Source organism: Parasteatoda tepidariorum, chromosome 7, assembly GCF_982258835.1.
Source record: "Parasteatoda tepidariorum strain Cologne lab strain chromosome 7, Ptep-v5.0, whole genome shotgun sequence".
Classification (NCBI taxonomy): Eukaryota; Metazoa; Arthropoda; class Arachnida; order Araneae; family Theridiidae; genus Parasteatoda; species Parasteatoda tepidariorum.
Genome location: NC_141761.1, coordinates 79,003,988 through 79,027,395, shown reverse-complemented (window position 1 = coordinate 79,027,395; position 23,408 = coordinate 79,003,988). Strand labels below are relative to the sequence as shown.

General features: G+C 28.1%; 1 protein-coding gene across 1 annotated transcript; it reads left to right on the top strand.

Moving 5' to 3' along the window:
- lin (protein lines homolog) lies at positions 1-22,442 on the top strand. The gene is made up of 8 exons (XM_016061421.5): positions 1-406; positions 2,144-2,295; positions 3,726-3,999; positions 6,561-6,814; positions 9,135-9,292; positions 11,005-11,090; positions 13,026-13,209; positions 21,725-22,442. The coding sequence occupies exons 1-8, from the start codon at positions 271-273 to the stop codon at positions 22,332-22,334; spliced, it is 1,854 nt and encodes a 617-aa protein (XP_015916907.2). The 5' UTR covers positions 1-270; the 3' UTR covers positions 22,335-22,442.
- The last annotated feature ends 966 nt before the right edge of the window (positions 22,443-23,408 follow it).

The window sequence follows — 23,408 nt, the reverse complement described above, 5'->3', positions numbered from 1 at the left end:
GCACAAATGGGAGTTATTTACTGTTGTGATTATTTCATAGAGTCTAGAGTATTTTTGAAATTATTTGAAAGATTATTTGAGAGATTATTTGAAAAGGGAAAATTTCCTTTTCCTAATGATATTGATTCATGATATTTAGGATTATAAATTCTGTTTGTTTTAAGGATAATAAGTTTTTTAAAAGTTCTCATATTAGGTTAAAATGTATTCCTGTGTTAAGCAGTACTTATTTTTATTTTAATAAAGAGAAACAATTTTTAATCTTCCAATATGGATTATAAGAATTTCTGGGACAAAAGCGTATCGCTGTATAATTCTTTAGAAGAACAAAAGTGTTTGTGCCCTTATAAATTAAATCCAAATACTTTTCTTGAAATTTCGAAAGCTTGTCTTGAAGAATCAGATGGTTGGTAACTCTTATTAGTGAAACACAATGCTCACTAATATTATCTGTTATGATTTAATTCATTATGTATTTTTTCTTGTGTGCTTACAAAGTAAGAGGTGCTATGTTGCTCATTGTAGAGATGAGTTTTACTTACAAAGAAGCTAAGATTATTTAGAATTTATAACCAAATTAATTATTGCCCCTCGATTTTTGGTGTTTAAAAGACTAAATAAAGAAAATTTCATTTTAAAACAAATATCACGTTTAAAGGCAATCATGATTCAGCCAAGAAACAATTTTGTAAAAATATTTCGTTGAAGATTTGAAACTGAAAATTTGCTTTGGTAGTTGTTTTAAAATTATGATGGATATAAATATTTTTAAACTCTTTTTGGTGGGCATAATGTTTTTTAATATTTAAGATATTTTTTTTTGTTTTTAAATATTATGGGAAAGGTGTATTTTTTAAATACTCTTTTGGTAGGTGATATTTTTTTTTAACTGAAGTTATTATGTCTTTATTTCATATCCTGACAAAAGCAAACTTATAATCAGAATACTAGTTATAAATAAAAAGCACTTTATAATTAGTGGTTCAAATGAATAAATCGTTTTAGGTGTGAAGTATTTTACAATTTTATTTTATTTTTAGTATGTACAATTTTATAATCTAAAAAAAAAAAAAAAAATGAAAAAGCTCTTTTATTATTAATGTTTAATGTAATAACTGAAACAAAACTCATTGCACTTAGTAAAGAGAAATAAACATCTCATTAGAATAGCTGACAAACTTGTACTGGCCAGGAAAACTGATGTTACTAAACAAACATAAACAATAATTGGCAAGATATTGTTCAAGCAGTTTTGCAGTAATAAACACATATTTAAATAGCTATTAATGATAAAATTTGGGCGAAATTCTCCTCAACTTTTTGATTTATTATTATCTAATTAATAAACATAATTTTTTTAAGAAAATGAAAGCAATTACATTATATAAACAGTTAAAACTCTTGCCAATTAAACAAATAAGAGAAAATGTTATCATATTTTTAATTACTTTTTTTATTAAAAGTGAAAAAAAAATTATGCATTTTTTTAAACTTTTTTATGACATTGAGTTTATTTTGTTGATTTTTATCAATTTAGTGTAGGGGTGCACAACTTTTTTCAGTGAAGGGCCACTTGCACAGCTCATAGATTAACAAAGGGCACATATATTTAGTCATGTTAGCGGCAAATATGAGGATTTTTATCTAAACATTAGTGTTCGAAGCACCAGATATTTTTACAAGTGAACTTAGTAATATATTTGTAGAAAATTAAATACTTTTAATTATTTGAATTTATTTAAAACTCAAAACACTGATACATTTTTTAAAAAAAAAACTTTTTTCATTTTTCACAATAATTAATTTATCAAGATGATATAATTTCTAACCAAAAAGAAGCTTACAGAATGAAGTTGCAAAAAAGAAAAAAATACGTATTTAATAGAGTAATATAAATTTGAATTAAATAGATTAATGAAAGAAAATTTATAAAGTTTTGAACAGAAACCAAATAAAAAGACATTTTTACTGCGTTCAGAAGTTCCCGCGGGCTGCACATCAACAGTCGGCGGGCTGCATGTGGACCACAGGACATAGGTTGTGCACCCCTAATTTAGTGCCTTAACTTTCGTGTATTAAGTGGAAATGATAATGATGTATGTTGTCCAGATTTTGTTAATCTAAATTAAGTTAAATATTTCAGATGAAAAAAAAGATTGTCAGTTGCTATGTATCAACATGCTAAGATTACTAGCTGAAACGTATGTTGCAGAAATTAATAAATATCAAAGAATATGCAAAGAAATACAAATATTATTCAGAGCTCTTTGTAAAGAAGATTTGTTTTACTACATGGTATGTTTTATTTTTCTAATATTGAATTATTAATGCTTAACATACTTAAATATGTTTTAATTTTTGAAATTGGCAACATTTGCTAAACAAAAAATATGAATTTACCTTTCATTATTAAAAAAAAGCAATTAGTTATGTATTTTTTTTCTATAGAATTTCTGATAACAGTGCCATTAAACTTACACATCATCATTAGTTTCCTGATGCAGTTTCTTCCTTTCTTAATTGTTGAGCTATAGCTTTGATATCCTATAGAACTTTCTTTCAAATGCTCTTTTTTTTTGTCCCTCCTAACTTATGCTAGGGTTCAATAAACTTTAAAATAACATCTTATATCATGTAAGACCTACTAAATTTAAAGCACTTGATTCTTTCTCTAATAATAATAACTGTCAAATAAAAGCTTTTTGATGTGAACTGTTAACATATTCAATCATCTTGAGTTGTAATAACAATGAAACACATATCAAATGACTGAAGTGTTGCATAACTGGGTTCTACTATATGTCAGTTTGTTAGTAAAACAAAAAGAATTTCATAGAAGTTACATTAAAATCATTAAAGGTACACTGAGGCTTCATTTAAGAGGATACTATATTACAAGAAGAATTCTCAATGGCAAGGTCTCTTTCACTTTCATAAGTAATTTAAAATATAGAAAAATTTAGTTCGGAAGAATCTAGAATATAGAAAGTTTTAATTGCTGAAAAAAGAAAATTCATAATATCAAAATGTCTTCTTCTTCCTAATCTCCAAAATTAGCAGGGCTAAACAGTGTCCATGAAATTCATGACCTGGAGGAAGTCGGCCACCAAAAGTGGGTTTTCTAGAATGTCCCTCTTGTCCAGTCCAGGATATGTTAGGGAGAAGCCTGCATGTTGTGGCACCTGGGGCAGTATGGGAAGATTTTAACACTACCCTCGAAAGAAAGAGACTTAAGGTGGCCGCTGGTAAGCACCGTCTGATCTATCAAAATGTAAACAAATTATGTCATGATCTTAGCTGCCCTATTCTAAGTAATCCTGCCATAATTTGTTTACAATTTAATATTTAGAATTTTTTTTTTCAGCATTTGAAACTTCAGGGTTTATTCTAGGTTTACCTGAACTCAATTTTCTATAGTATAAATTTTAAATTACTTATGTAGGTGAGAAAGATATGCCTTCTATGAAACTTCTCTTGTGGTATAGTGTCCTTTTAAGTTAATTTCTTACATTTTTCCTTTTATTGTTCTTGATATTCAGAAGAAATAGCTATTAAGTAAGGTCAAATGTGATTTTGCATGGACAACTATTATTATCTAAGAGAGTTTAAAAAATATGCATGGAAATTTTTAAAGCATTGTATATATTATTGAAAAGGATATGAAAGTAATTAAATTATTATTTTTTTAATTCTGTGCTTCCTTAACTATTTTTACTCTTCTTTAGGTGGACAAATATTTAACAACAGACAATCAACATTTGTCATGGTCATTTGCTAAGACTTTATCAAAAATTTCCTATGGTTCTCCGCTATTCATTACTAGGGAAAGGATAAATTTCATTGTAAAGAATTCAATGTTGCAATCATCTGATAATAAATGTATCCGTCTGATTGAACTTTTAAGTTTCATCATTAGCCCTGGTTTGAAAGTTTCTCATTACAAAAATGAGGATAGTAAATGTCAAAATATAGTAAACTGTACTTTGCCGTTGTCTAAAGGTATAAAATTATTTAAATAATTTTTTTTTTTTTGAATTTTTGATCAATAACATCATTTATATAATTAATAATATCATTTAAAATTCTTTTCAGTTGTGAGTGATTGATTTTTAATTCCTTATGTAATAGAATATATTCTTTTTTATGCCAAAATGATTGTTTAGTTTGAATCTTTGTGTTAAATTATTAAGATAAAAACCTGAAGAAAGAAATCCAAAATTTCTTTTTTTGATCCAAATTTTTTTTTTTTTTTTTGAATTTTTGATCAATAACATCATTTATATAATTAATAATATCATTTAAAATTCTTTTCAGTTGTGAGTGATTGATTTTTAATTCCTTATGTAATAGAATATATTCTTTTTTATGCCAAAATGATTGTTTAGTTTGAATCTTTGTGTTAAATTATTAAGATAAAAACCTGAAGAAAGAAATCCAAAATTTAAAGTCTTAATCTTCAAATCAATGTACTAGATTTAAACATCTGTGCATACATTTTATCTTTCTGAATACAGGATGTTTTTTTTTTTTTTTTTAATTAATTAAATGACATTTTCATGTTACATCAAAAAATATCCTTACTGTTTAAACTTTTGTTTTTTAAAAGCACTCAAAACTATCGTGTTTTTTCTTTTTCTTTCTATTCTGTAAAAAATATTCGAAGAAAAAGAAATTATTGTGCACATAACAATAATTTTTTTTTAAATTTCTTAGAAGAATTGAATATTTTGCATACATTTTTGCCATTATATGTTTCTGCAAATCAAAATTAAATAATTTATTTACTTTTGATTCTTACTCATTTGGCTTTGATTTAATTAAAATATTTATTCTTTTAATTTTAAATGTTTTTTTTATTACAAATTTTCCAAGTTCAATTGTTTGCACACAATAGGTTCATGGTTTTGTATTACTATTCTAGTTGATACAGTTTAGCCTCAATTAATTAAAAGCATTTAAGGCTAAACCTGCTTCAAAAGTTTTTCGTTTAATGTGCCATAATGGTATGAAATCCAATGTAGAAAATCAACCATATTAGGGGAACTTTTTTGTTAGCTATTTGAAGACCTTTGGAGTTAAGAATGATTTCATATATGTTTGCTGTTCAGGGCTAATAAAATTTATATTTTAGTAAAATGTATTTACTGTTACATGTTTTAAACAAATGATTGGAAAAAATCCTGATTTTTCTTTTTTTTTTTTTTTTTTTTAAATTAGATTTTTTTTTTTAAAATTTCATTTAGATTTTTTGTATATTTTTACCTTTACCAACTGAATCATCTAATAAAAATTTTAAAATATTCACTATATTTACGACAATATCAAAAATAATTAATATTTCTTACTAAAATGGTTAAAATTATTTTTTCACCAATAGCTGAATAAAAATCATAGCTAGTCATATTTTTTGAAGCTCCACATTCTAAAGAATTTTAAAATTGGGGAGCCAATTTGTCATTTGGTTATCTAGCAAAGAATAAATCAGTTCCGATCAGAAAATGTAAGTGGAAAAAAAAAACCCATTTATTTTAAGTTTCTCTAGGTAGAGCAGGTTTTTCTTCTTTATTGATATACACTAACTACATATTTAATAATTTTTTTAAGCACTTGTATTTAAATTCACATGAAACTAAGTAGGCAATATTAAAATATGTTAATTACCAGCTAATTATTTTACATTATGTTAATGAAAAATTGTAATTTTTAAGTTTTGTCCCACCTGTATTCACTTTTATTCTCTCTCTTTTCATAAATTTTTTCCCGTCTATTTTGAAATATAATTTCTTTTTTTTATCATTTCTTTGTACAAAACCTTCATTTTCAATGAAACCAGATATTGAAAACCACATTTCTCTAATGAATGTAATTATCAATTATACTGTGTAAACATTTAGACTGAAATTAAGTTTTTTTAAATAAAAATTGAGTTTTTTTTATTCTTTTAAATCATAGTTTATTTAAATCAAAGATTTTTAAATATGAAATAATTTTAATTGGATTTAAATCATGTCAACCTTGTTTAAACTTGAAAAGTTTTCTAGAAATTTTTTTTATTTACTTGTTGTTAGAATGAAAGCTCCAGTTTAACTCAAATATTTATATTAGGATTTGGAAGTTTTTATGTTAATTTTAAAATTATCACTTTTTACTTTTGAGGTTTTAAATTTTATTATTTTGACCATTTTATTTGAAGTTTCTTTATTCCAGTATAGTAGGTTTCAAGAGAAAAAAATTTTAAAATTAGTGATAAAAATTATTATTATTTTCATCAGTAATTATACAAATTGTTTTAAAAAGCAAAAATAAATATTAGTAATTTTTTAGTTTAATTTCAGTTTTAACTAGTAAAAAGCTGTTATCAGACTGAAAAACAGTAAAAAAACATTAATTAAATATAAGGATTTATTTCATCACGTAGATTTAGTTGGGTCTCAATAATCTAATTTTATGGAACTAATTTTAGTTTTAATTTATTATACTAGATAAAATGGATGTTAATGTAATTATTACATACTCTCTAACATAAAAATTATTGTCTGAACTCTCTTAAAATTTTTTAGATCACTATATTAGTATCTGCTCTGAGCTTATTCTACACTGGAACAAAATGGTGGAGATGTATTCTAATCCTAAAACATTGGAAGATAAGAAAGAAGTGGCTTTTCTGCATTTATGGAGGCTAATTATTAATGGTCCTTTACAAGATGATGTATTTGTTATCTTTTTGAACAAGAAATTCATTCTAGATATTTTGTGTCTTCCCAATTTTAGTAGACCAAATGTAGTCTCTTTGTATGTGGAAGTGATAATTAAAGTAAGTTTATGAAATTACAACTACATAATTTTCAGGAAAAAAACTGATTTTAAAGTTCTTGGTATTATTTTATGATTATTACCATAAATTATTTGCTATTATTTTTGATTTTACATAAAAATTAAAGAACAATTTTGTAGATTTTAGCTTCATTTGCAGGAAAAATAAGTTTATATTCACCTTAAACCCATCCAACAGACACAAGTATTATGAGATAATTGTATCAAATTTTATATTGCACATGTTTATGAAATTTGATATAATTTTGAAATATTTGCATACTTAGAAAGTATGTATTTTTATATTTAGAAAGATTGTATAAAAGGTATAGTTGTATATTTAAAAAATATGTTTAATCCATATCACTGCCAACTGAATTAAATTTTTAATAAAATATTCTGTTTAAGAGTTAAACTTTAAAATAAAGATATGTTATTTATTTATTTAAAAAAATAACTACTGAAATTTATCTAGGTTTAAATGAATTTTTAGTCTGGACACATCTGTAAACAGGAAACCAAATAAATTACATATGTTCCTAAGAATATAAACTTTAATAGAAAATCATAAATTTTGATCCAAAATTGGAACATTTTGTTTGTAAAATTTGTAACCTCATATAATATATATTTTTTAATATCAAATTAGTTATACAAAATTAATTTCAGATTAGTATTTTTCTTTTTTTTCCAAAAAAAAAACTCAATTCTTGAAAGAAATATTTGTTTGGCTGTAGAAATTAAAAAAAAAATGACTGTTTGCCATTGTAGATATCTATTTTTAAGTAAATTCCTTGTGTTGTTGAATGTTGCATTCTGCTTAGTTCTAAAAACCACTTTACTAGTTTTACTATGTGTTTAGCGAGAAAACCATTAAGAAGCGCAGAATTGAGGAATTAAATAGTTATCTTTAAATTAAATGCTGCCAAATCATTGTAGCTCCAAAATACAATTAAATAAAACCATCTGAATCTAAAATTGAAAACAAATTGAAAAACCTTTGCACAAAATTATAAAATTCTTTTATCCAAAGAAATGTTTTTGCAAAAAATATTTTTTAGTAGATATTTCTTATTATTTTATTTAATAACAGTCGAAAGAATTTTGTATTGCAAGGTATGCAGTTTTTTATATCATTATAATGAATGTAATTTTGCATGGCAAAATATAATATTTGAACAAAATTGGCCACATAGCTTCTGCAAAATTAAATTTTTAAAAATTCATATGTTTAAAACTTGATTTCTCTTGAATTGATTTTGCTGAAATTTTGTATTTCGCTATGTCAAATAACGTTCTTTGAAATTATGTAAAAAAACACTGCTTACCTTACAAAAATTTGTTTTGAAAATTATTAAATAATATAATAAAAAATGATAAATACTCACTAAAAGTTACTTTTTGTATGGTATTAACTTTAGATAAACTAATTTTATAATTGTTTGCAAATTTTTTTTAAGTTGCTTAGAAACTTTTTGATATTGCATAATACACAGAATATTAAATCAACATCAAAGGTTCCAAACTTTGGACCTCTCTCCTAATCGAACTGTTGGGACCATACATCCTAGATTGGGACTATTTATTGGACTATATATTGTAGGTCAGAAATTCAAATCGAACATAAAAAGGTATGCTTATTTAGAGAAAGTATGCTTTTGTTTCCGATTTCGTACTTTAAAATAGCATCTGAACTAATTAGTTATTTGAGGACATCTTCTCAAACTATTAAGATTGAGTTCTGGAACTTGAAGATCCGATCATTAGATTACGATTTATTCCGGGTGGTTGGTTGTTTTTTATTTGTGCATGCATGTGTTCAGTATTGTCTTATTTATTTGAGCCCATCAAGCTTTATTCACATTTTTTAAGTTTCATTTCTTAAAGCTTGCAGAAATAAAGTTTTTATTAATAAAGATGTCTTTTTTTTGGGAGGGATGGGGTCAAGTTAAATAATTTTAACTTGATTTATAAAATTAATAATGTGGATAAAAATCTGACCATCTAAATGAAAGATATAAAGTTGAAGTTTAAAATTTCTTGGAACACTATTTCAACCATACCCCTAAAAAAGAAGGGAAAATATTGAAGGCAATAGGAATTTACTAACTTGGTATTAAATCGACAATATCCGCTATTTTAAAGTTCAAAATGAAATCTTTTATTAAGTCTAAATTTTTCTTTTTTTCTATCAGATTTAAGAATATTGCAAATTAATTATAAATCAAACATGAGTTACTTAAAATTTTATTGTAGCTACTTTTAAAATTAGTTTCATTTATTTTGTTACTGTTATTTAAGTATAATTATGTTGTTTTCAGATAATTTCTTCCAACTTGAAATGCAGACCATGGAAAGGTGATGATTATATGCTCATTGAAAAGTCAGTAACTACTGCTTTAACGAGTGGTCTTTTAGAGTCATTATCGACAAATGACCAAGAATTTTGCAGTGCCATTAAAAAAACATCTTCTTGTGGGTATTAAGTTTTAATTAATTTTCTTCTTTTTTTTAAACATGTAAATTAAATGTAAGTTTGTTTAGCTGAAATTTCTTGTTTTTACATGTTGGAAGTTAAGCTCAATGCTTAAGTATTATTGTATTGCAATATCTTCTTTAGATACTCTTTGTGTATTAAATATTTAATGTTTGTTTAGTTTGCTTAATTTATATAATTATTTTGTTTCAATTGCAATTTTTTTCAAACTTTTAATTGTTTAATTAAATTTTAATTTATTCTTAAAACTTTTTTCAAATATTTTTAATATTTTATTATTTAATTTTCAAAATGTCACTGCAAGAAAAATTTTTTTAAGAAAAAATCTATTACAAGTAATGGGTGAAGTTGCGAGTACCCTTCTCTCTGATAGCAGAATTTACAGAGTGAATCTACAGCACTATCTTCGTTAATCTAAATTTGACAACCACCTCAACGTTGTCCATCATTGATTACAATTGTAAAAAAATTCAGCTTTATCTAATATGCATGTAGTAAAATTTGCTAATATAAATCCTTAAAAATTATACATGCAAACTATATGCTTAAATTAAAGTTGAATTTTATATGATGATACTAAAAAATGAAATAAATCTATATGCAGTTAAGCCTGTTATTAAATAACAGGAATATTTTTTTACTTTTAGTTCTTTAGGGTGTTCTTCCAATTCAGTTTCTTAATTTTTGTTAGAAACAAGTTTAGAGATGTTTTAAGGAGGAGTCTCAACAATTTCTACTGTTTGTTTTCTTATCGAAACTAAAAAGGAAAATTAGTTGGAAAATAATCTGTTGATGGTGAAATAATCTGTGGCGCTGGAGGGTTTCTGCTCCTGTGCCCTGTGCCAATCTTCAAGAATTGTCTTGATATTATTTCATTGTTTGCTTCACCAATAAATTCACAAAAATCTATTAACAGACAGTCAGTGAAGATTCCATTTTCTCTTAAGCTTGTGTAGGAGCAACTAAATGAGTTCAGTGCTTTGCATTCATCCCTATTATTTTCAAATAAATTTGATCCAAATAGCGAATTACTAAAGGTAATTTGGTTAAAGGTTAATAGCAAATTACTAAAGGTAATTTGCATAATTCATGACAAATACTGTTAAAGACTATAAAATATTTTATGAGTTAATAATTTTTTTAAAAAGTAAACAGTATTAAGTACAATTCATTTCAGGCCATTAGTCTATAATCTTGGTTTCTGATACACCTGTTGCAAAGTCTGACTCATTTTCATTACTGATCTGTTCTGGTGCAATCTATATGGTACTTCATCTATATGAGGCTTCATCTTTCCATTTATTTATCTGGAAATTAATAATAAATTTTAAATTGATGATGAATTTTGTATAATTATACAAAAATCAAATAAACTATAGGAATAGAAAAAAAACTACTAAAATTAAATTCAATAATGAAATAAAAATTTATCTCTTAGTACTTATTAGTATTGCACGAGCAAATCACAACTAATCAGAGGTTTCCTTTACATAAACAAATTGTTGGTTAAAAAAAACTAAATTTATATATTCAAAATTTATTATATGGTTCAAAACATTAATAATTTTTTTTCATGCTAAATTCTGCTAGACTTTTCAGAAAATGAAAAATCAAAACTTGCTCTTTTTGTAAATATATACAATCGTAGTTTCTGATATTTTTTTCTCATTTCTTACTTTTTGGTTCTTTTATAGTTCTATAAACATGTCAGATGAAGTTGAGAAAAAAATTGGTGCAATTGAAAAGAAAATTATTTTTATTCTGATGAATTTGCTAGCTGGTAAGTTACTAGTGAAAGATGATTTGTAAATTTATGTTGTTATTTATCAAAAATACCTTCTAAATAATCTATTTAACATCTACATCCAATTGTTTTCTTAGTTTAATCTTAAATAAAATCATGAAATGTTGAATCTGTTTAGAGTTTTCTTCCCGCTTTGTAAAAAATAAGTTATTTAATAAAAATAGAATAAATTTCATAAATTTAATTAATAAACGTGTTATTTTATCACCTTAACTTTATCTGTACCCTCCTCTATGAAATATCCCATTTTTAAGGAATACCTTGTAAGATTTTACTAAATTATCCTTCTGAAAATGTTCATATTTTTTTCATTAACCTATTTATAATAATAGGAAGAAGATTATTCAGCTTTATTTTCTACTAACACTAGAATAGCTGGAGTGAACATAATGCATTTACAAAATTATTAATAAATTATGCAAAACATAAATGCATTTTAAAGTTCAGGATTGAAAAAATTTTCAAACTTTTCGTAAAAATAGTAGACATGTTTCGAGTGCTTAAACATGTTCCTTTATCATGACAATCATGTGATTAGTCAAACCTTTGACCTGGATCATTCTCGTTTTAGTAAAAACGGCAATGAGCTATGAATAGTCGTGTCGTTTGTCGAAGTATATTGACTGCATTAAATTATTTTTATAAATATTTAATTAACCAATAATTATAAATTAGTTCTACTGTCGTTCTGCATTTTAAGATTATTAAAAAATATTTAGCTCCAATTCATTCTTTTGAGATTTTAAGACTTTTATTAACTTTTTTCTTTATTCTTTTTCATGTTAGCTTTTATATTGAAAGAATACACACATCAGAGACTCCAACTGCTAAGTAGTTTCAGGATTAAAATTTTCCTAGTGGTAGTAAGGTTAATGTATTTATGTTTTAATAGATTAAAATTCAAAGGATTTTGTCCATCATTAGGCACACAAAATTTAGACAGATTCATATAAAATCATAAAGATGAATGCTTAATCACAGAATCCTCTCGAGATATATTAATTTTTTAAAAACATATCTGTTTGTTTTAAGAAATTTGGCTTTAGTTCACAAACAGTGAAAAAAAAATAATACGAAACTGCAGAGAATCTGTAGTAGTTGTTGGAGTCTCTGCATACACTGTTAGAAATTTTTGTGTTCATTTTCTGTTGTTTCAATTTTGCGTCCTAATATCGATATCACTGTAGAAATGAAAAATGTCTTTTAGATGAAAATGTGTGTGTTTCTTGTGTATATTTTGCTCTGAAAATAGTAATTAGTGCTATAATAATAATTAGTCTATAATTAGTGCTATGCACCATTTTCCTCAAATTTCAGCATGGCACTTTACACACTTTTGCAGCACACAATAAAAACTTGTGAGCAAAGAAAAGGCACATTCATTGATAGTGGATTCATGGCCAATTTGGCGACTATTTTGGTAAAAAGATACTCTCTCTACCTTCCCGAAGTTTTAAAGCTATACATTAAGACACAAGTATCTGGGCTTTCCAACTTTACTTCTGCAAAGATAATATGGGATGGACCATTTTAGTTTTGATTTATGAATCAAGCTCCTTTTTTTTTATGCAGAATCAGTCATAATATTGATCCATATTATTTTTTTTTGCAATTGTATCTTTAACTACTTTGAAAACGCTGTTCAATTTTGCCTGTCAAAGTTGCAGCAAATTTATGCTCTGTTATGGTTCAATAGTGAATCGATTTTTCTTATGTCAAGTGTTGCATTAGGGTCAATCTCAGATAATGGTAAACTTTGACTTTTTATATAAAAATTTATTTATTTTTAAATTAGTGCAAGCATGAAAAAAAATCACCAACATCAATTGTTTTAGAGAAAAATTTAAATTCATCATATCTCTACCTACTTCTGTTTGTAGTAATGAAATAATTGTTTTTGTTATACTTCAGATTTTCAGAATATGCAGTTACTGTGTGAATCATATCAGAAAATAATAACTTTTATTAATCATAAAAGTATGCTTGCACCTCTTTGGCTAGTCAACATGTTTTTAGATGATGATGATCTTTTATTTGGTGTTATGCTAGCATCTTTAAGGATATATAGGAGCCTACAGAATGAGAACAATATTAGGTAATTGTTAGTTTCCATTATTTTATTTGATCTTAAAATGCATAGTGTATCAGTTTCGATTCCATTAATATTCTTTTATTCATAAAAAGCTTGTTGAATTTTCAATTTTTGTAAGAAATTTATTTTTATCTTTTCCTTTTTTTTCATCTAAGTAAAAAAAAAATTTCTTTTAATTTTTTTTCTACTTGTAATGTTATATAAAATAAGCGAGATGTTAGAGGTCGGAGTACCTTGTTTTATGCTGTTCACTGTTTAGTTATCGTCTTAGTTACTTACTTTAGGCAAAACTAATTGTTCTCTCAAAGTCAAAAAACAATAATTAAAGAAAATAATATTTCTGTTAATGTCATCTTCCCTCTTCCTAAAATTTCTTTCTTTATTCTTAAAAGGACCCTTTTGTCAGCTCTGTTACCTCTTTCTCAAAAAATTTTTTCTCATGTTATAACTTTTTTTAAAATTTTACTAACCCTATTAAAAATTTATTTTACTAAGTGGCTTTTCTCAAGAAGATACAGTTCATTAGCATTAAGTGATAGCATAAGTGCCATGCTAATGTATCGCTGCTTAAATAAGCATTTACGCAGTGTTACATTAGCATGATACTTCTTTTTAAGCATGATGCTTCTCCTAAAGCTTGAAGGAAGCCTTCAGCTTTAGCATGATGCTTCTCCATAAACATTCACCACTTTCAGGTATCAAAAAATATGTATCTCATTTTCCCCTAAAAGTTTATATGAAATGTGAAAAAAATAATAATACCCAATATCTTTTTTTTAAATCTTAATTACTTATTTTATAGGTATATTTTAATTGCAGAAACATTTTTAAAAGCCATCAACAATTTAAGGGTATTTATAGAAAACAAAATATGGCAAATAACTATTGAATAATTATAAAACACTTAGTATTTTATAACTTTTACATCTTTGATTTGCTTTACCATAGTGTATGATTTACAGTAAAACCCTTTTATGATAAGAACAGTGGGAAACATTATTATAAAAAGATTTCGATTCTAGCCAAATTATTTTTTTAGTGCAAGCAAAGCAGTTCTAGGAAATAAAATACACTTATTTATATCTTTCTCCTGCATTTTAAGAAAAACAATTTTTTTGAAACACGTGTATGATATAGATTTTTTTTTAAAAATTCAAATAGGTAGGAATACTTTTTTATTTCTAGAAGAAAAAAAATTAAAAGCTAATGTGCATTCTGTCTCTGATTAAATGCTTTTCGGCATATTAAAAAACGCATTGTCTGCTTTTTGAATGTTTTTATTGTTAGATTCTCTCTCTTTGTTAATTAGTTGATAGAGATTTATGCATTATGAACTTCTTTAATTTCTGAGGTAAAAAATTTCAAGTCAATTTTATAACATCTAATAATCAGGGCTCTAAATTAACGACTGTATTTATGTAAGGTCCATTGGTCTAGGACTACTTAAATTTGACCCGGATCACCATAAAGTAATTATTAGTGTAGTGATATGCCGAACCAACAGTCGATGTAGACTGGCGAATGGATGTAACATAGGAATGGTATTCTGTTTTGGTTTTTTCAGTTTCCTGTTTTGGCCTGTATTATTGTCACAAAATAGCATATTTTATCATAAATAATTGTGAGCATTTCTCATTTTTTGCATTGTATTTTATCATAAAAATTTAGTTTATAAACTACTTTTTGAAAAGTCTCATAGATGCATGCAAGCAAACCTAAGAAAATTTTTACTGACTGCTCGTATGGACTAGTTGCTAAATTTTCTCAATTTCTATTTCTGAATACCATGAATCATTTTCATTAAAGAATTGGCAAAAAATAGTTGATTTAAAAGGTTATGAATGTTTATCCAAAAAAGGCCAAAAAATTAAATTTGTCAAAATAAGTATTGTTATTTCTCTTAACATGAGACCCAAAACACATATTAACGCAGCGGACTGTTATTTTATTTGCACATTGAATTCACACACTTGCCTCTTTCGAGGTTGGTAATACACACACTAGTTCTCGTTTTTTACACAGAGGGCGTTGCTCGCATATAAAACTGAACATACCGCCCCACATTGCACTGGTTCAACCAGGCAATCATTGTTATATTCAATAATATAAATCACTAAATACAATTAACATTGTAATATAAAAGACATTGAGATATAAAACTAAAGCTAATTTTTCATTTACACAATTACTCTATGGGAAGAATACAAATGTCACGAATATTTCTTTGAAGTAGTTTGCCATTAGGTAAACTTAACTTCACTACTCTTATTTTTCTGTCATGGCCAGGCATCACCTCAACAATCCGTCCTACTAACCATTGTGTAGATGGTAAATTCTCCTCCTTTATCAAACACAGGGTTCCTATTTCTACATTATTCTTTTCAAATTTCCATTTATTACGTTCCTGTAAATTATTAAGGTAGTCTCTTTTCCACAACTTCCATATTCTCTGACTATACTTATTAATCTTTTGCCAGTTAGAAAGCCTATTCTCAGTTATATCTATTAGTTGGGGTTCAGCGAGTGAGGTGATGGGTCTACCTATCAAGAAATGACCAGGTGATAGAGTTTCAAATTCATCAAACTCCGGTGAAAGTGGAGTGAGAGGTCTGGAATTCAAAACACCTTCGATTTCAGTCAAAATTGTTAAGAATTCTTCCAAAGTTAAATTTTGATTGCCAATTACTCTTTTTAGATGGAACTTAAACGACTTCACACCAGCCTCCCAAATTCCCCCAAACTTTGGTGACCTTGGTGGGATAAATTTCCAATCAATCCCTTCGTTAGTAAAATAACTGGCTAACGTCTCATCTGGGCAATTTATCATTTTCCTTAACTTTTTAATCTCAATGTTAGCACCGATAAATGTTTTTGCATTATCGGTCATGATTTTTGAACACTTGCCCCGTCTCCCAAAAAAACGTTTTAGACTAGCAATGAACGATTGAGACGTTAAATCAGTTACAAAATCTAAGTGTATTGCCTTGGTACACAAGCAAATATAAACAGCAACATAAACCTTATTTGTGACCCCTTTTCTCTGGTTTTTGAACTTAATAGAAAATGGGCCACAAAAATCAATTCCCGTGATGTTAAATGGATAATTAGGTCTTGTACGCTCCTTTGGTAGATCAGCCATTATTTGATTACTCATAACAGGTTTGTTTTTAAAACATGTGATACAACTATGTACAATTTTCCTACAATTATTTCTACCGTTAAGAGGCCAGAACTTTTGTCGAACTTGATATAATAATGCTTGTGGTCCCAAGTGCAAATATTTTAAATGACAATATCTCAAAATCATGGTGGTTAAAGAATTCTTACCCGGTAAAATGATGGGGAACTTAGAATTAACAGGCAAGTCAGACAGAGATAATCTACCACCAACTCTCATCAGCTTATTTTTATCTAGAAAAACACACAAGGAAGACAACTTACTGTTCCTCGGAACAGGCTTACCCTTTTCCAAGCTTTTGATTTCCTCTGGGAACTCACTTCGTTGTAAACATTTTATCAACCAAATTTCAGCTGCATTTACTTCACTTACTAACAAGGGACCAATTTTTCTTGCATCTGGATTTTTACAATTGTAAATGAATCTGAAAAGAAAACTCACAACACGTAAAATAGTTATATAGTTATTGCTTAAATCAAGTAAATCATTTATAAAATTATTAGTATGGATATTAAGCACAGACGGAAAGTGCTCAAAGTCTCCATTGGTGGAGTTTCTCAGTTCTGAATAGTACTCATTGTGTTTCTCACTACAATTTATAGTTCGATTTGGATAGTCATTTTCCGTAAGAAACATCGGACCATGAAACCATAAGTTGTTATGCAGAAGTTTATCAGGATCAACACCTCGTGAAACTAAGTCTGCAGGATTTTCATCAGTTGGTACATGTCTCCATCGCTGATTAGGAAATAGTTCTTGTATTGTGGCCACTCTGTTTTGAACAAAGGTTTTTAAATCTATGGGTTCTTTTTGAAGCCACGCTAGAACTATCATAGAGTCTGTCCAAAGGTATATTTCAACAGTTTCTAACTTTAACGCAGCAACAACTCGTTTCACAAGTTTTGACAGAAGAACAGCAGCACATAACTCAAGTCTTGGGATAGTCAGACTTTTTATAGGCGCAACTCTTGATTTGCTCGTTATCAAACTAACCAAAGTCTCATTCACTGAATTTTTAGATTTACAGTAGACTGCTGCACCATAACATTGCTGAGATGCATCAGCGAAGCCATGGATTTCTACACTTTTTGGAATAGTGATGAAGATGCGTCTTGGAATCTTGGAATTGTTAATGCTCTCTAAAGACACTAGAAATTGATGCCACTCTCGATATTCTTCATCTGGTAAAGAGTCATTCCAGTCCATTTTGATTCTCCACAAGCGCTGAAGGAAAATCTTTGCCTTTGCTATTACCGGTGCCATTAGACCAATCGGGTCGAAGAGCTTGGCAATAGTGGACAAAACGTCACGTTTTGTGTAAGAATTCTCCAAGCATACCTTTACTCTGAATAGAAAACAATCTAAAATTGGTTTCCAGGATACACCTAAAGTTTTTGTCTCTATTAACGTTGCAAAATTATAATCACATTCAGAATCTGGTGCTAGTTTCACGTGATTGGCGCAGAGCTTGTGTAGTGTCATGTCAGCACTTTGCAAAATCCCTTTTAATTGTTGCTTGAGCTCAATTGCCTCCTCTAATGTGTCTGCCCCGCACAAACTGTCATCCATGTAAAAATTATTTTGCAGGACGGGAGCAGTCATGGGGAAATTGGTTAGTTCGTCAACTGAGAGCTGTTTAAGCGTTCTTTGCGCTAAGTAAGGTGCGCTTACCGTGCCGTAAGTAACGGTAGATAGTTCGTATATTTTTGGCGGTTCATCTTCATTTTCACACCACACGATTCTCTAAAGATTACACTGATTTGGATTGATTAAAATTGTTCGATACATCATTTTGATATCAGCAGTAAAGGCATATGCATATGTGCGGAACCTTAGCATTTGAGTATATAAGTCCTCCTGAATCACTCCTCCGTTATACTGAATATCATTAAGGGATATTCCCTTATCAGTTACTGAAGAACAATTAAATACAACACGAAGTTTTGTCGTGGACTTCTCTGGACGATAAATTCCATGATGTGTAGCATAATATGTTACCTCTGGTTCAATTTCTCTAGTAACCTCTCTCATGTGTCCCAGTTTCTCATATTCTTTTAAGAAATCACGATATAAATTTAAATAAATTTCATCTTTAGCTAAGCGATTCCACAGCGATCTGAGACGTTTGAGGGCTATATCTTTTGAGTTTCCTAAACATGAGGGATCTTCCTTTAGGGGCATTGAAACAACATATTTCCCTTCCCTAGTTCTAAAATGAGTATCCGCAAAGTGTTTCTCGCAAATTAAGTTTTCTTTACTCTTTGTTATTGTTTCCTCGACATTTTCTATTTGCCAGAATTTTTCTAGTGTTTTATTTAAGTCCTCATCACGAATCAAACCGCAGTGAACCTTTGATTCATTTATTGAATCTAAATTTCCGGTCACTATATACCCAAATACGCTATTGACCAAAAGCAATTGCGAATTTTTAATTTTAATTCTTTCCGACTTTATCAACTCGTAAAATATATTTGCACCCAATAATAAATCTATTTTTCCCGGAATATTAAAAGTGTCATCTGCTAATTCCACGAAATTTGAAAAATCGACATTTATATTTAAAGTTTTATTCGGAATAAATTCTGTGATTTTTTTAACTATGAGCATATCTAATTCTCTTTCAAAAGATTTGTTTTTATTTGAAATCGCCACTTTAACACACCCATTTACCATCATAGAAGTATCGTTTAAACAAGAAATCAATGTATTTATTTTTTCACTCTTAAGTTGCAATTTATTAGCACATTCATTTGAAATTAGACAGGCTTCACTACCCGAATCCAGTAACGCTCTACACATCTGCCATTCCGAATATTTATCCTTTACGAGGATTAATGCCGTACTTAATAAGCATTTGTTTTTAAAACATGCGGTCGCCACTATTTGAGTAGTGTCTTCTCTCGGAACGAATGATTCAGCACTTACATTAAACGCGGTTGTTTGTGATTTATTTTGATCATTAATTGGCGCCATATTGGGAGTGGCGGAATTGTTATTAATTTCCCTCGGATAATGTAAAAGTTTGTGATGAGCCTTTTTACATAGAAAGCAGTTTCTCATTCTGCATATATTAACTTCACATCTGGGGGAAAAACACTTAAAACATAGTCTATTATTTTTTACAAACTCTACTCTATCGTGCACAGACATTCTTTTGAATTGGGGGCAAAATTGCAAAGCATGAGACTCATTGTTTTTACATAATACACAGTTATCATTTTTTATTTCAGATAAAAATACATTTGTTGCTCCTCTCTGTACACTCGAATTATTAACTCTATTTTGTTTATTAAATTCGTAACGCTTAGTATTTCCACAGAAAGATTTCGAAAATGTTTCATTTTTGCTTTTGCCTTTCGAAGATAAATAAATATCACACTCACGCCCCAATTCATGTGGTTTAAAATACTTTTCTCCCTGTTTTACACTAATATGAGTCATCAATTCTCTATCGAGAGTACTCATTATTTTATCCGATACTATTAACTCACAGACGGATTTAAAATCATTTACATTACGTAATTGACAATAATATTCAAACGTCGCACTAAGCCTTGACGCAAATTGTACATAATTCTCTGAACTTATTTTTTGTGTTCTTTGGAATTTATTAAAGCATTCTTGTGGTGTAGGGGAAAATTCTTTTAGCACTAAATCTTTGAGTTTATCGTAATTAGTTAACTCTTCTTCGGAAATGTGAACCATTAAATTGTTAGCTCTCTCACCTAAAATATTTAAAAGAATTTCACATTTAAATTCTTCGGGAACCTCTTTTGTTTTGAATGCTTTTTCCAGCGACTGAAAAAATAAATTATACGATTCAACTCGTGAGGGTACAGGTATAGTTAAGGTTTTTACCGATTTTAATAAAGTTTCGATATTAATATTATTCGGATGCTCAGAAACACTTTCTTTTGCGATTACGGAATTATGCGGTAACTCTTTTTGAACATTAGCTAGCGCTAATTGTTTTTCTAATTGCGCTAATTTAATTCGCTCAAGTTCTAATTTAGATTCACTGTCGGACTTTTTATTTTTTACTTCCTCTATAGCATAATCCAGTGCGCATTTAAATAGCTCTTGATCTGTTTTATACACTTCGCTGTTTTCAATTAAAGTTTTTAAATCGGCAATTTTTGCACCCTCCGGTACATTTAAGTTTAATTCTTCTGCGACGAGTCTTAATTCGTCTTTTTTTAATTTAGTCAAAGACATGTTTATAGTTTAATTCACTTAAATATAAATTTAACCTTCACCTACCTTCTCAGATCGCTGTTAGACGCACTTAAGTTTCGGTTTAGATTCTCGATCGTACACGTACACTTTTCACTGAATCTTTTGCACTAATTTTAGCTTAATTTTCACAAAATTCTCTCGTCCATAGATCGCTTACCCACTCAGGCTCGGGTAAGGACCATGTTATTTCTCTTAACATGAGACACAAAACACATATTAACGCAGCGGACTGTTATTTTATTTGCACATTGAATTCACACACTTGCCTCTTTCGAGGTTGGTAATACACACACTAGTTCTCGTTTTTTACACAGAGGGCGTTGCTCGCATACAAAACTGAACAAGTATTTCTTGATAAAAATAGGAATTAGTTGAAAATAGATGTTTTAAAGCATTATAAATGAACTAAAAAAAATGATCCAAAAGGGAAATTTGATTAAATTAAGGATTAGTGGAAAATAGTTTATTTTATAAGTTTATAAAGAGAGGTCAAAAAGGAAATTTGATAAAAAAAGAAGTGTTTCACTTTAAAATAATGTGAGAAATATATGATTTTGTGATCTGACGCAAGCATTGGGTAAATTGTCCATTTTTTTCTATGGTGGAAGACATGATAAATTGTGAACAACAGGTGTTTTTTACTAAAAATGTAAAAAATAAAGAATCAGTCAGAAAGAAAAAAAAGAATGGGTGAAGGATTATTCATTTTGCACCAAAGATAACATTTATATATCAAATTATTACTAGGTATTAATTATTTTCAAGTAGGTTCCTAAATTTTTTTTTAATTTCCTCAAGATAACACTATAATAAATAGAATTATTGTATCTTCTTTATAAAACTAGTGCTATTTTTCAAAAAATTACAAAAAAAATTCTTGGTTAATTTTTAAATACTATCATTATATTGTCCAAGGTTCAATTATTAAGGTATAAAATAAATAAATAAAAACAAACAAGAAACTTTCCTTTTTCTCTCAAAGTTTTGTCTATATTTTCCTGAATATTTCTATACTTCAACATACACTATTGTCATTGCATCAGGTTTTTACTGTATTTTTTAGTATTTGCTTTATAAAATGTAATTATGTTTTTCACCTTACAGAACTGAACAGTCTTCTATTCAGCTGTTTCTCCTACACGACATCAATCCTCACGCTTTGTTTATCCAGTTGTTGCAGTTGTTAGGCTGTGATCATAATGAATTTATATCATTTCTCGTCTCTGATGAAACCTGTTGTTTGCTATATTTAACTGAGTATTTGAAATTGCTTTTGAATGAGAAAGATCAGTTTCTGAAAACTTATGTTATGATTATGTCTGACAAAAAATTTATTTCTGCTAATACCGGTAGGGAAGAGAAATGTCAACCTGCAGATGACCAAAGCAAGTCTAATAACGAACAAGCTCAATGCGAATCAACTAGTGCCAAAGATTCTAGTGTTGAAATGAAAGAGAATTTAATTGTAAATACAAACTCCAATAATGAAGGAGAAGAAATTAAAAAAAATAACTTCCATCTTGTGACGTATTCTTCCTCAAGTTCTGAAGATGAAAGTTGTGATGAAAGCAAGGCAGAAGATCTATTCAAAATTATATCAGTATTGATAAATTTAAAAAATGGCATTCAGAAATTAGTCAACTTAAAAGAATTTCCATATAATATATCCCCATTATTGTTTTTATTGAAATCATGCGAAGATCTATTTAGATAGTTTTAAAAATAACTTTATTAAAATTTTTACAATTTTGAATGTGATATAAAAATTATTCGTGAGTATTTTTTTTTTAAATTGAATGGAAATAAAAAGAAGTATTTTTTATTGTTTAAACTCAATGCTAAAAGACAAATTAACATTTGATTTTAAATTTCAATTAAATAAAAACGGAAACAGAGCAGTCTGCTAAGAAAAACAAGTATTTTAGTTACAAAGTTTGTCAACAGAGGATGCTGCTGACTTAGAAGGACTATGAAACAATGTTTTCAAACTAGCAATCATTTGTAACAGCTACCATTTGCTGCTTCATTCTGAGGTCAAAACTAACAGATACTTGCCTAAACATTTTAATTGGAATAGTCTGACATGGAGCAGGAAACGTAGTTTTATAGTTTTCTATTTAGCATTGCCATCTGTTGACAAACTTTTGGCAAGATAGGTTGCCTGTATTTAATCCTGCATTTTTAATAGATCAATCGTCAAAGATAATAAAGGAGAAATGCGAAATTTAAACATAATTTTAATAACATTTTAACTGTAAAATTAAAAGCACCCTGGATTATAATCAAAGACGTAGAACGTAAGATTAAGTGCAAACCAAAGCGCAAAAACAGAGAAGGAACAAAATTATACAAAAGTATATATACATTTCTACCACTTAAAATTTAGTTCAGTTCGTTATACTTCAGGAAGGAGATTACAGAGAATGTATAGAAGATACATCGAAGTTTAGAGGTTTGCTAGGTCACTAACTTTGGTACTTAAACCTAGTATGCTAATTACACCACACAAACTCCCCCTCCATATTCCGGAGATATGGAACTAAAGAATTCTCAATTTTACCTGTCTGCCATTTTTAGTAAACAAATGAGGTTGATATTCAGGTTTTGAAGGATTCAAAGGAATGGATGTTTCCAAAAAGGCAGGCTTGAGAAGATCTATACTGATTGTGGCTATGCGGGATCCAGTTTTTAAAGTGAGATGCTTACCTTGTCGTGAAAGTACCTGAAAAGGTCCGTCATATGTAGGAGTCAATGAGGATTTGCCTAATCTTTTCAAAAAATCCTTTAA

Bases quoted from the DNA above. Each gene is read 5' to 3' on its own strand.
- lin (XM_016061421.5), top strand. From the start codon at position 271: ATGGATTATAAGAATTTCTGGGACAAAAGCGTATCGCTGTATAATTCT. The intron at 2,296-3,725 runs GTATGTTTTATT...ACTCTTCTTTAG, and splicing joins AAGATTTGTTTTACTACATG to GTGGACAAATATTTAACAAC. The intron at 6,815-9,134 runs GTAAGTTTATGA...TGTTGTTTTCAG, and splicing joins ATGTGGAAGTGATAATTAAA to ATAATTTCTTCCAACTTGAA.